The sequence below is a fragment of the Choristoneura fumiferana genome, chromosome 24 (genome assembly GCF_025370935.1).
Source record: "Choristoneura fumiferana chromosome 24, NRCan_CFum_1, whole genome shotgun sequence".
Lineage (NCBI taxonomy): Eukaryota > Metazoa > Arthropoda > Insecta > Lepidoptera > Tortricidae > Choristoneura > Choristoneura fumiferana.
In genome coordinates, this window is record NC_133495.1 from 8,483,270 (window position 1) to 8,495,127 (window position 11,858).

The 11,858-nt window shown below is 39.7% G+C and overlaps 1 protein-coding gene across 1 annotated transcript; it reads left to right on the forward strand.

Moving 5' to 3' along the window:
* Nucleotides 1–57: 57 nt before the first annotated feature.
* On the forward strand, nucleotides 58–11,096 carry LOC141441637 (uncharacterized). Its single transcript, XM_074106429.1, has 7 exons — nucleotides 58–407; nucleotides 2,922–3,120; nucleotides 4,650–4,746; nucleotides 5,063–5,236; nucleotides 7,954–8,103; nucleotides 8,603–8,823; nucleotides 10,325–11,096. The coding sequence occupies exons 1-7, from the start codon at nucleotides 125–127 to the stop codon at nucleotides 10,686–10,688; spliced, it is 1,488 nt and encodes a 495-aa protein (XP_073962530.1). The 5' UTR covers nucleotides 58–124; the 3' UTR covers nucleotides 10,689–11,096.
* Nucleotides 11,097–11,858: the final 762 nt, after the last annotated feature.

The window sequence follows — 11,858 nt, forward strand, 5'->3', positions numbered from 1 at the left end:
TCACAGCGGCCATAAAATTCAAGAAAAACCCATAAAGTTCCGGAAATCTTGAAAACCCATTATTTTCTTCGCATTAAATCCGCGTGCCGATAAAGAAAATGTACGGGGAAATAATAATTTTAAGATGGACTTTCAAAAATATTTCGATAGAATCGTTAAAATTATTGTATTTATTGTATTGCTAAGTAATAATGCTGGAAATGGGTTAAGAAGGGGTATTGCGACTTTGGGGTATCTTTCGAACTTGAAAGTACTAGGGAAGCATGAACGAGAGGCTCCTATACTGAGGAAGTCTGAGCAAAACAGTGATGAGGAGATTAAGTCGATTTTGGAAGAACAGTACAGGTTCAAAAATGATGGGACGTCTACCAGATACAAAATCACTAAGGAAGACAGAGAGAACACACGTAAGTTTGAATTTTGAAAAATTCAAAATCGTGATTAGATAATATTCCTAGTAATGGGTCCCGTCCCGACTGATGAAGTTAACAGAGTAACTGTTTTTTACTTGTTAGTTTTTATTTAAAGTTTTTTAATGTACTTGCATCTTTAATAATTTTTATATTTAATATTTTTTTTATATTCCTGTGAAAATTATATCTTAAAAGTGTTATATGTGTGCTTAGAATGTGATAATTATTAGGTTTCATACGATACCATATTATTAAAATTAAAAAAAGTAAACCGTATCCTTACTTTTTTTCGTGGACTCCAAATTAAAATACGTACTTACAGTCTGGTTTTGACGAATCTAATGATACCTAATGTTGACAACAGTCTAGCCCTCAAGGCTACAGACAGGGCCAAAATAATAAACATACATACATACGCTCGAAAAATATAACCCTTCTTCGGGTAGTCGGGTAAAAAAATAGTCACGTTAAATAATGTACCATGTACTGTTAGAGGTAACATTTTAGGTAAATAGCTGTCGATGAATCCATTAGGTTCTGTGGGAAACCCAACATCTTGTATAGATCAATATGCAAGGATCGCACGCTAAGTGGCTATGCCACTTGGCCCCTTGCTGCTTATTTTATCCTGGTACAAATATTTTACAAGGAGGCGAGTTTCCAGTTAAAGTAGGTAAAGTAAATAGTGGTGCACGTAGACATAGTTCACGCAAGAAGAGTTTAGAAATGAAGCAAAATTCTAAAATCAAGCAAACCCCGAATAAAACATGTTTTTGGGCATTTCAATTTAGCAACTTATTTTATGACAATGCTGCATGAAGCGTAAATAAAAAAATTCTGTACGCTTTTTAGTGAAGTAAATGTTGTTGACTTTGCTTCTAATTATGACTCTATTCCTTCGTTATAAGACGCTAGACATAAAAAAAAAGTTATTGACACAGTGACAATACAGTGGTTACCTTCATTTGTTGACTTTAAGCATTTCATAAATTAGTAACATGTTATTTAATATTTTTTTAAACTTACTTGATCCTGCTGAACACGATTCTGCCCGGTGCCAACCTTCCCCGCGTCCAAAACTTCTCAATCGCACTTTGCCCGCGTCAGAATTACATCCCAAGCTCTTTCAGTTTGATACAAGACCTGTGCCCAGCAGTGAGGCTTAGTTCGGCTGGGATGATGATCAAATTACCACTATAAATATCTCTACCTATAATTGCGACTCTCGCTTATTGTTAAGTCTTGGGAACGATATACAAACAAGTGATAATTAATTAAACTTACCTATTATAATACTATCGACTGCGTTTTCGGCAGTTTACGACAAGATAACTTTTAAAATAAAGATTACAAGTTTTCTCAGTCCTAAAAATTTTTTTACCATATATTTATGGTAGTATTTTTTTTCCTTTAGACAAAATTGTCAATTTAAGCCCGACTTTAAAAAAGGGTCAACTAGCCTATCTTTGTCTCATCATCATCATCCCAGCCTATATACGTCCCACTGCTGGGCACAGGCCTCCTTTCAGAACAAGAGGACTTGGGCCGTAGTTCCCACGCGGGCCCAATGTGGATTGGGAACTTCAAACTAACCATTGAATTGTTTCGCAGGTTTGTACAGGTTTCCTCACGATGTTTTTCCTTCACCGCAAAGCTCGTGGTAAATTTCAAATGTAATTTCAAATCTTTGTCTATTGTTTTCAAATTTTATGTAATTTGCCGGCGTTAGAATGTTGTTCACCCTCCTCCCGTGGATGCCCCAGAAACCGGCTGAAGAATGGTACCAGTAGACGGGCAGCAGCGTCTTCTTGGTAACCTTACATCCTATACTGCGTTCGCCAACCTGCGGGGCTACTACGAAATTCGAAAATCGAAGTTCGTATCGTACCGTCCCTCTCACTCTCATATTAAACAATATTAGGCCGCATAGACGTCCGTTGTTTTCACTGGACAACGGACCGTTTTTTTTGCCGGATTTGCGGAATTGTTTGGCTTCGTCGCCCGACAAGTGTCCGGTGCATGTACACGCATTCATTGTTAGCCATATAACACCGTAAGCATTAGCACGCTGAAGGGTAGACGAGTTCTTGAGTGGAGACCACGGATCGGCAAACGTAGCGTAGGACGTCCTCAGAGTCGGTGGAGCGATGATCTTCGCAGGGCGGCTGGCAAGAGCTGGATGAGAGTAGCCGAGGATCGTGCTCAGTGGCGTGCCTTGGGAGAGGCCTATGTCCAGCAGTGGACGAACATAGGCTGATGATGATGATGATATAACACCGCAAGTCCGGCAAAAAAAAACGGTCTGTTGTCTACAAGAGGCCTTAGCGTCAGCGGGACGACAAGATACGAAGTACGAATTTTACACTTTATAATATAGGGCCTGTTTGCCAAGCGTAGCGAGTATTGGAATCCCCCTCTCGCCTCATTATGGGGGAGACCTACGTCCAACAGGGACTTCCTACTCCTACGTCATTATGATGATGATGTTATTTGACACGTATCCTGCAGAATGGTTAGAATCCAGTGAAAAAAGTGAAATTGCGTGGGCTTTCCGGACTTATGCAGTTCGTCGCATCGTGGGCGGTATGGAGACCAGCATAAGCATGTATCCATACAACGTGGCCATATCCCGCAACGGGAAGCACTGGTGTGGCGGCTCCATTATTGACGAGCAGTGGGTGCTCACCGCCGGACATTGTCTTGAAGCGTAAGATCTTTAACTTTATGGCAGCCTGGTCTTTATTTCTAAGTCTCGACTCAGTTTAGGGTTAGGCTTATAGTTTCGCCATGTTTGTCTGTCTGTCCGTTCGTCCGCGGCTTTGCTCAGGGACTATCAATTCTAGAAAGCTGTAATTTTGCACGGATATATATGTAAACTATGCCGACAAAATGGTAGAATAAAAAACTAAAAAGGTACCTCCCTATAGACGTAAAGTGGGCGTGATTTATTTTTCTCATCCAACCCTATAGTGTGGGGTATCGTTAGATAGGTCTTTTAAAACTATTAGGGGTTTGCTAAGACGACTTTTTGATTCGTTGATTTTTTGCGAAATATTCAATTTGAAAGTGCAAATTTTCATTAAAATCGAGAGTCCCTCCCCCTCTAAAATCTAAATCGGTGGGTGGAAAAATTTAAAAAAAATCAGGATGGTAGTAAGTATATCAAACTTTTAAGGAAAATTATAACGGCTAAGTTTGCTTAAGATATTAATAGTTTTACTCTTAAATAGCAGCCTAAGGTATAAAATATACCTAAACTTGGAAGATTCTGTATAATATACGAAATCCTTAGAAAAATATTACTTAATTTTTCGTAATGGCTACGGAACGGATTGAGTCTGATGTAGGGACTCGAATTGTTTATTTGAATTCTTATAAGATTTTACTGAAACGAGAATTTATATTTTGTAAAATTAAATCAGATTTATGATGATGATGATGAAATTATGATTAGACCCCAGTTATTTTTGTTATTTATTTAAATTTTATTAAAAACGAATAGAGTACCTAAAACAGCTACAGACACACTATAAATTAAAAAGTTATAAACAATACTTAGAAATTACGCTGTTATTATTTTTCTGCGACGTGACACCATGTTATTTTCATTCGGTACTAATTTTTGGGTAGGACCTTCAAAAGTGCGTCTTCATTGTGAACATTGAGGTTTGAACCTTTTTGGCGCACGCCTAAACAACAGATGCAACAGCTGGAGTTTTACCTTAAATCTTAAGTTGGAAATACAGGGCTCAATAAGACTCCAAGGATTTGCGTCTCTACCGACAGCACCTGATACCTAAAACAGGTCAAGTGTGAGTCGGATTCACGCAGGTACCTATAATAATAAATAAATAAATAATAAATATCACGGGACACTTGACACCAATTGTCTACTAGTCCCAAACTAAGCAATTTAAAGCTTGTTTGTACTATGGATACTAGGCAACGGGTTACTTATATAGATAAATACATACCTATGCCTATAACCTATGAATATACAGTGTTAGCAGAACCCCTCTCCTAAGCAAAATGTATGCATTGCGGGTTTGTGAAAACGTAGTGTAGGGCGTCCTGAGGAACGGTGGACGGACGACTAAGAGGGTCGCTGGCGGCGGATGGATGCGGTTGTGGCGCGCCATGGAAGAGGCCTATGTCCAGCAGTGGACTGCTGCAGGCTGATGATGATGATGGGGTCTTTTAGATTTCCGGTTGTCTAATAAATTGCACCATTTCCAGAGCATTCGATGGTGACAAGAGAAAACTGCAACCTTTCATAGTTCGCGCTGGCAGTTCCTTCCACAACCGAGGGGGATATCAGGGTAGAATCAATAAGGTAGGAATCAATCGGCATCTCTTTCATTTGTTAACCCTCGACGCAAAAAGAGGGGTGTTATTACTTTGACCGCTATGTGAGTCTGTCTGTGGCACCGTAGCTCTTAAACGGGTGGACCGATTTGAATGCGGTTTTTGTATTTGAAATCAGGTTTTTTAGCGATGTTTCTTAGATATGTTTCATCAAAATTGGTTTACCCGTTTTTGAGATATTGAACTTTGAAGTGACAAAGTCGGGGGTTTTCCAACTTTCTTACTATTATAGCAAAAAAACGAAGTAAATTAAAAATATTTTATAAAAGGCACCTTTTATCCAGGTATTTTTCCCAAAATCCTATGCCCCTGGGAGTGCGGATTACGACTTCTCGCTCCTACGTCTGGATCGGCCGATGCCTATTGGACGAAACATCGCCGTACTCAACCTGCCCGCCAAAGACTACGTCATCAAAAATCAGGATATTCTCATCGTCACGGGATGGGGCAGCACCCATGTAAGTAAAATCAAAGCTTCTTGCTGCTTATGTGGGCCTGGTATCTGGTTGATGAACGTTACAAGACACATCGCCGTACTTAACTTGCCCGCCAAAGATTACCTCATCAAGAATCCAGGAGCACTCATGTAAGTGAAACCGAAATTCCTTGTTGCTGATGTGTGCCTGGTAGCTAGCCGATGGCCTTAGGAAGAAACATCGCCGTACTCAACCTAAACGTTGAAAAAAATACACGCTGTACACTCATACAGATCGATACAGAAGAGTTAGCACGAATGAATTGAATGAGTGAATGGTAATGTATGTGCATCACAAAATTATTACAGGTTGATTCAATAAGTGATGATGTTGACACACAGTGCCAAGTGACATTCAATTCATTCATGCTAGCTCTTGAATCAACCTATAACCAAATTCTTTTCGAAAATAAATTAAGGAAATATTGTTGTGTTAAGAGTTCCCCGGGAATGGAATTGCGACCCTTTCAGAGATAAACGGAAATTGGTTCTTAAACATCGGCTTTTATCGCTTTTTGTTACAAGCACTCATGACAGGAGATGGTAAGGGGTAAATTTTATGGAACTTTGGCGAAGGCTCTGATTATCAATTGCAGAAGTTCGTATCTGGAGTGCCTGAGTACAGCACATCAACTAAATAGGCAACCTTTCTCCTCTTGGTATTCTACATCAGTTCGCCCTTCCTCCCAACTCGATGCAAAACCTCAACATTTAAGGCCAGCGCGTCTATTATGTCCACATTTCAAATGCTTCGATGCGTTTTCGGAGTTCCTCTTTAATGGTCCAGGGTTCACATCCGTAGGTATAAAAGTATGGGCCACACAATAGCATTGCAGTTGACGCACACATAAGATATTTTCAGGCTGCGACTGCAAAGCACCTTTTTCATGTTATAAAGGAACAATGAGCGATTTCGATGCGGGTTTCTATTTCAAAGTCATTGACCCAGTTTTTATCCACCCATGTGCACAAGTATTTATATCTACTGCAAACTGAACCCAATTAAATTGAAGTGGGCTCAAGTGAAGTCGTATGTAAGAAGGAACAATAAAACCTTTTAGAACAAAAGCCCGCAAGAGACCTTCGTTATAAGTAGTATAAAGGCTGAAAGTTTTTTATATAATGGTACTAATGAAGGTAAGAACGATCCTCAACTATGAAATTTGGATATTGAGGGCTTCGGAAAATAACATGTAAAATAAAAATGCTCAAACGGACACGCGAGGAAACTAAATCACATGCCAGGGTAGAACCTTTTTATAATCAATTTAGCTACGATTTCTTTGCCAGATGTTTGAGATCTCAACATGACATTAGGAGCGGAAAGGTTCCATCCTGGCATATGATTTAGTTTACTCGACGGTATTATTGGTTCATTCATCAAGAGGAAAAAATATTCAGCCACATTGTAGAAGTCTTCTTCCACAAGCCATGCTTTAAGTTTATATTTAAACTAGCTTTTGTCCGCGGCTTCGGCATGGAATTTGGTTATCGCGCGCTGTTCCCTAGGGAACTGTGCATTTTTCCGGGATAAAAACTAGCTTATGTCACTGCCTGGCCCATAAACTATCTCTATGCAGGTGGTAGGACCTTGTGCAAGGTCCGCCCGGATTGCTACCACCATCTTGCTCGCTAATCCTGCCGTGAAGCAGCAGTGCTTGCACTGTTGTGTTTCGGCGTGGAGAGTAAGACAGCCGGTGAAATGCTGCACTTGAGGTATCCCACCTTAGGCCTCTAGGTTGGCAACGCATCTGCAATACCCCTGGTGTTGCAGATGTTTATGGGCGGTGGTGATCTTTTACCGTCAGGAGACCCACTTGCTCGTTTGCCAATCAGTCGAATAAAAAAAACACGTCGATCCGTCGCTCCGTTTCGAAACACACACTTTCGTATTTATAATTAGTATGGATATCTTTAAAGATTTTCTTTATGTCATCAATTAATTTTCTAAAATTATTTCTTGACATGCAAACTGTCATCATACGGATCTGAGACGTAGGCGCTAACGATGGGCCTCATGAAGAAGCTCAAAGTCACTCAGAGGGCTTTGGAGAAGGCTTTGCTCGGGGTTTCTCTACGGGGTAGAATCAGAAATGATGATCTCACCGAAAACATTCTGTAAAAAACTAGCCAAGTCTCGATGGAGCTGCTTGTTTATCTCTAAAAAGTGATGAAATCTAGACAAAGTCGTGCCAAGTCTAAGGTTCCTTACTGCGATTTCTTTATTATTATAGTTAATGTTGTGTGACTTGGCCGTTGACTTGAACCCACTCACGTATAAAGAATGTTGAGTCTTAAGTCTTATCCAGTAAATGTTGAGACTCAATACGCGGACAATATAAACCGGAGTCCATGGACAATATAGATCAATGTGTTTCCAGAACATATGTGACACTAACGTCGATTACTTAAAGTTCCATCTTACAGACTGCTAATGGGATTCATTCCATGGATACAAAATTCAGATCTATTGTGAGGCGAGTTAATGTGGACTGATCCGCTTAGGTTCAAATAGAATACTGTGTTTTTGTGTTAAATACTTGTGATGTATACATGTATAAATCTGTAGAGATATTGGTAATTTTTTTTGTAAGTCTTGTTGTAATAAATTGAATAAAGATATTTTGATTTTAATTTGTTAAACATATAACAAACGTGTTGTATTGTTGTTGTAAATAAGTTACGTTTCTACCTTCGCAGGAATCAGGTTACGCCCACATACCAGACCGTCTCCGGTTTGTACCAGTACCGGTGATGAAAATGAACGATTGCCAGGACTCATACAGATTTTACATCACCCCGCGAATGCTGTGCGCAGGATACGCAACCGGTGGGAAGGACGCGTGCAACGTACGTTTAGCTTCTCATGATCAGCAGCCAGAAGACGTCAATTTTTGATCAAAAGCCCCCTTTACTCAAAGAAGCCCAAAATAAATAACAACTCGCCACTTGCATCCACCCTGTCCACAACTCCCACGATGTCGTCAGTCTCTCTAGTGGGAGACCAGCTAACGCTGTCTTCCAGTTCATGGTCGCCACTCGAGGACTTTCTCCCTGGCCCATCCAATGCCACTTCAACTTGCAATTGCTAAGGGCGGGCCACATCGCTCGAAGAACAGATAAGCGTTGGGGGAGTAAGGTCTTCTAGTGGCAACCGCGAATCGGAAGTCGAAGCGTTGGCAAGCTTCCCACGGTAACCGGGCAACCGGTAGATGCCAGTAGCGAGTTGTCGTTTATTTTGGCTTTCTAAGGGCTGATGATGTTGATAATTAGGTCTTAAAATATGGTACTCTAGCCCAGTCGGCAAAGCTTTGACGATTGTATAAAATACTATTCTTGAACTCTTCAGCACGACTCAGGTGGTCCAGCTGTGCGCGATGGTGTCCTTCTTGGAATAGTATCCTTCGGGGGCAAGCAGTGTGGAGATCCGCGGTCTCCAGGAGTCTACAGCAGGGTATCGGAACTGACTGAATGGGTGGAGAAGACCATCAGCGCGAACGAAGCTTCCCGGGTTCCTGAACTTCAGGAGAAGATAAAAAAGGCCAGGGAGCGGGAGCATGAACTGCAAAGGTGGGTGAAAGTCGTCCTTAATTGTCATATTTTGTATGAGCTGTCAAAACGTGATTCTCCTATAGATTTTGCATGATAATAGGTAGTTATATGACAGCGCCGTATAGCCTGGTGGTTCCAGTGGCGTAGCGTGGGTGCGGGGAGGGGGCGGGAATTTTGTTTTCGGCAAAATTCCATAATAAATAATACTGAATAATCTCTAGATAATATTTCACAGTTTTATCGCACCTACGATTCGAACCGATTAGAATGAGTACGAAATTTTCCATTACTTATGTGCTTATACTGTGACGAAATCGGGGATTCCCCTTTCTATAATTGAATGGTACAGTCGAGTTCATAAACTTGTGAGAAAAACTTTGGATCAAAAATATCTAAACACGCTTCTACGCAGTTAAGGGGATCCCATGCCCCAATGACCTTCGATCTGAATTCCTAAATTTTCTAATGATTTTTGTAGCTAATTATATTAACAACAACGGCTTTAAGCAATATAGTATCCCATATTTACTTCAAAGTTCATTGTTTTCGAGATATTTGGCATCAACGTTGAACAATTTTAGGCCAAAAAACTGGTTTTCTGGCCATAACCTTTGTGTTAATAAGTTTCAAATGAAAACCCTCGACCAGTTTTTAGAGACGTCAAAGACGAGCCCAAATATGTAGATTTCGTATATGATAGATCTTTCACGTCAATAGAGATACGAAATAAGTGTTTTTTCAGACAATGTTTAAAAAAACATACAAAATTAAGTATTAATTTTTTCAAAATACGGTATACAAAAATGGAGATAAAAGATTGGAGAACCGATAGCCGTTTGACTTATAATTCTATCTGTAGTGCAAAAGTAGGAGATATGATTCAAAACTTGTCAAAAATCGATGAAAACCTCGGGTAGCCCCTTAACAATAGAGTCGGCTGATAGCCACGCTACGCCACTGAGTGGTTTCTGAGTACGAAGCTTGAGGTCCCGGGTTCAATCCCCGGTTGGAGCAGATATTTGTATGTATGTATGTACTCTTTATTGTAAAAAATAAGTAAAAAAACACAATTGACAAACAGTGAGATATATATACACAAAGGCGAACTTATCCCTTTAGGGGATGTCTACCAGTAAACCTTTAACCTTTTTTAATTTGTATTAAACATACGAACTTTTGTTCTCGACTCTTGGGCCTGAGTACCCCCTCCCTTCACAATGTTAGTGTTGCTATTATATAAAATTAGCATATAACTAAGCTGTCTAGGATTTAACTAGTGGTATGTATTCACACGGAGAGATGTGGTTGTTACAATAATGTTTAAGTATAAACTACTAAGTACCTTATAAGAACGAAAAAGATAAAAATAAATCCAGGGCTCTGGAATCTGTTAAGTAAATTAAAGTTCAACAGTCGGGACCCATTCAAAATCGTGACCTGCTCTAACATTCTGTGCAATGGGTCCCGACTAATATTTTAGTTCTTCACTAGATTTACTTTTAATCGACATTTTACACAGGTTTAAGGCTAGAGTAGAAGACAAAAAGAATAAAATCAAAAGTTGGCTACGAGAAACTTTAAAATCGCCAACTTTCATCGAACTCGCCAAAAGAAAATTGAAAGAAGTCGGTGTCGTGATGCGGAGAAGCGCCTCTTTGCCGATTATGGAAGCTCAAAACATTAGTTACCTAGACGATAAAGCTATTGATGATATTAATCTCTCAAACCTTATAAACGAACGAATATTAGAAAACGATGATAAAGATGAAGACGAACAAATGCTCAGAACCTTGGCTTTAAAGGAAATCATGTTGAACGAGAGTGAGGAGAGCGACAAAGACGAAAATTTTGAAGCCATCGTTGCTTTCGTTCTTGGAAAATAAGAAATAAAATCTTGTTTAAAACAAGATTGACAGCGCCATCCCTGGATTACACAGCGAACAGCCTTGCAGAACTACACGGACATAATCACACAAGCTTGGGCAGTTTTCCTATTCGCAACTAGATGGCGTGTAAACCAAAATATTTTTTTCGTTTCGTTCTTAATTATTAGGTAGAAAAGTGCTATATCTTATAAAATCTACATATGTACGAAAATTACTTTTCTATACGAAATCAATGCTATTTAATTACGTCTCAGTTTACCAGGTGGAGAGGTTTTCTTCATTTTTAAGTTTAGTTCTGCTACTCGACAATAGATGTCACTAAAAGTCAAACTTTAGCAGTAAAATCTTTAAAAATAACAAAATAATAATATTCTTGTACCTATTAAAGTTATTTGAATTTATAAACTTTTAATTTGACTTGCGATCCTTTCACTTGATTTTTTGACTGTCGATAGACAGTTCAAAGATATACCTTACTACAAACCTTGACACAAACCCATCTATGACCACCACCACACTACACTGACGCGTTTCGAACTCAATCACAGCTCATCTTCAGAGCAGCACAACCGTACACCATGCTACTAGATGTCAGTCTAACATCTAGTAGCATGTGTTGGTAGTCCGGTCAGGATTGTCTCCACAGGACGGCTTTCTTTCTTCAACGATTAATGGCATCGACTTGAAATTTGGTATTCAAATGTAGTTTGGGTGACAATACAAGCGCAGTCAACTAAAAGTATAGTCAGCAAAAAAAGCTTCTATAAAAATGATTTTTTTACCAAAAACTTATTTCTGTTAGCAATTTGTTTTTGTCTGGAGTTTTTCTTTTCAGGTGGTAGGACCTTGTGCAAGGTCCGCCCGAATTTCTACCACCATCTTGCTCGCTAATCCTGCCGTGAAGCAGCAGTGCTTGCACTGATGTGTTTCGGCGTGGAGAGTAAGACAGCCGGTGAAATTACAGGCACTTGAGGTATCCCATCTTAGGCCTCTAGTTTGGCAACGCATCTACAATACCCCTGGTGTTGCAGATGTTTATGGGCGGTGGTGACCTCTAACCATCAGGAGACCCAGTTGCTCATTTGCCATCCAGTCGAATAAAAAAAAAAATATTCTTGGGAAAATAGTGCATTGGTTTTGTTATGTGAAATTATGCAAAAAGAGTTA

What these genes read in the sequence shown, in the direction of transcription:
- LOC141441637 (XM_074106429.1), top strand. Translation starts at nt 125, where the DNA reads ATGGACTTTCAAAAATATTTCGATAGAATCGTTAAAATTATTGTATTT. An exon ending in GGAAGACAGAGAGAACACAC is followed by an intron (nt 408 to 2,921) that starts GTAAGTTTGAAT and finishes CGTATCCTGCAG; the next exon opens with AATGGTTAGAATCCAGTGAA. An exon ending in GTGGGAAGGACGCGTGCAAC is followed by an intron (nt 8,104 to 8,602) that starts GTACGTTTAGCT and finishes TGAACTCTTCAG; the next exon opens with CACGACTCAGGTGGTCCAGC.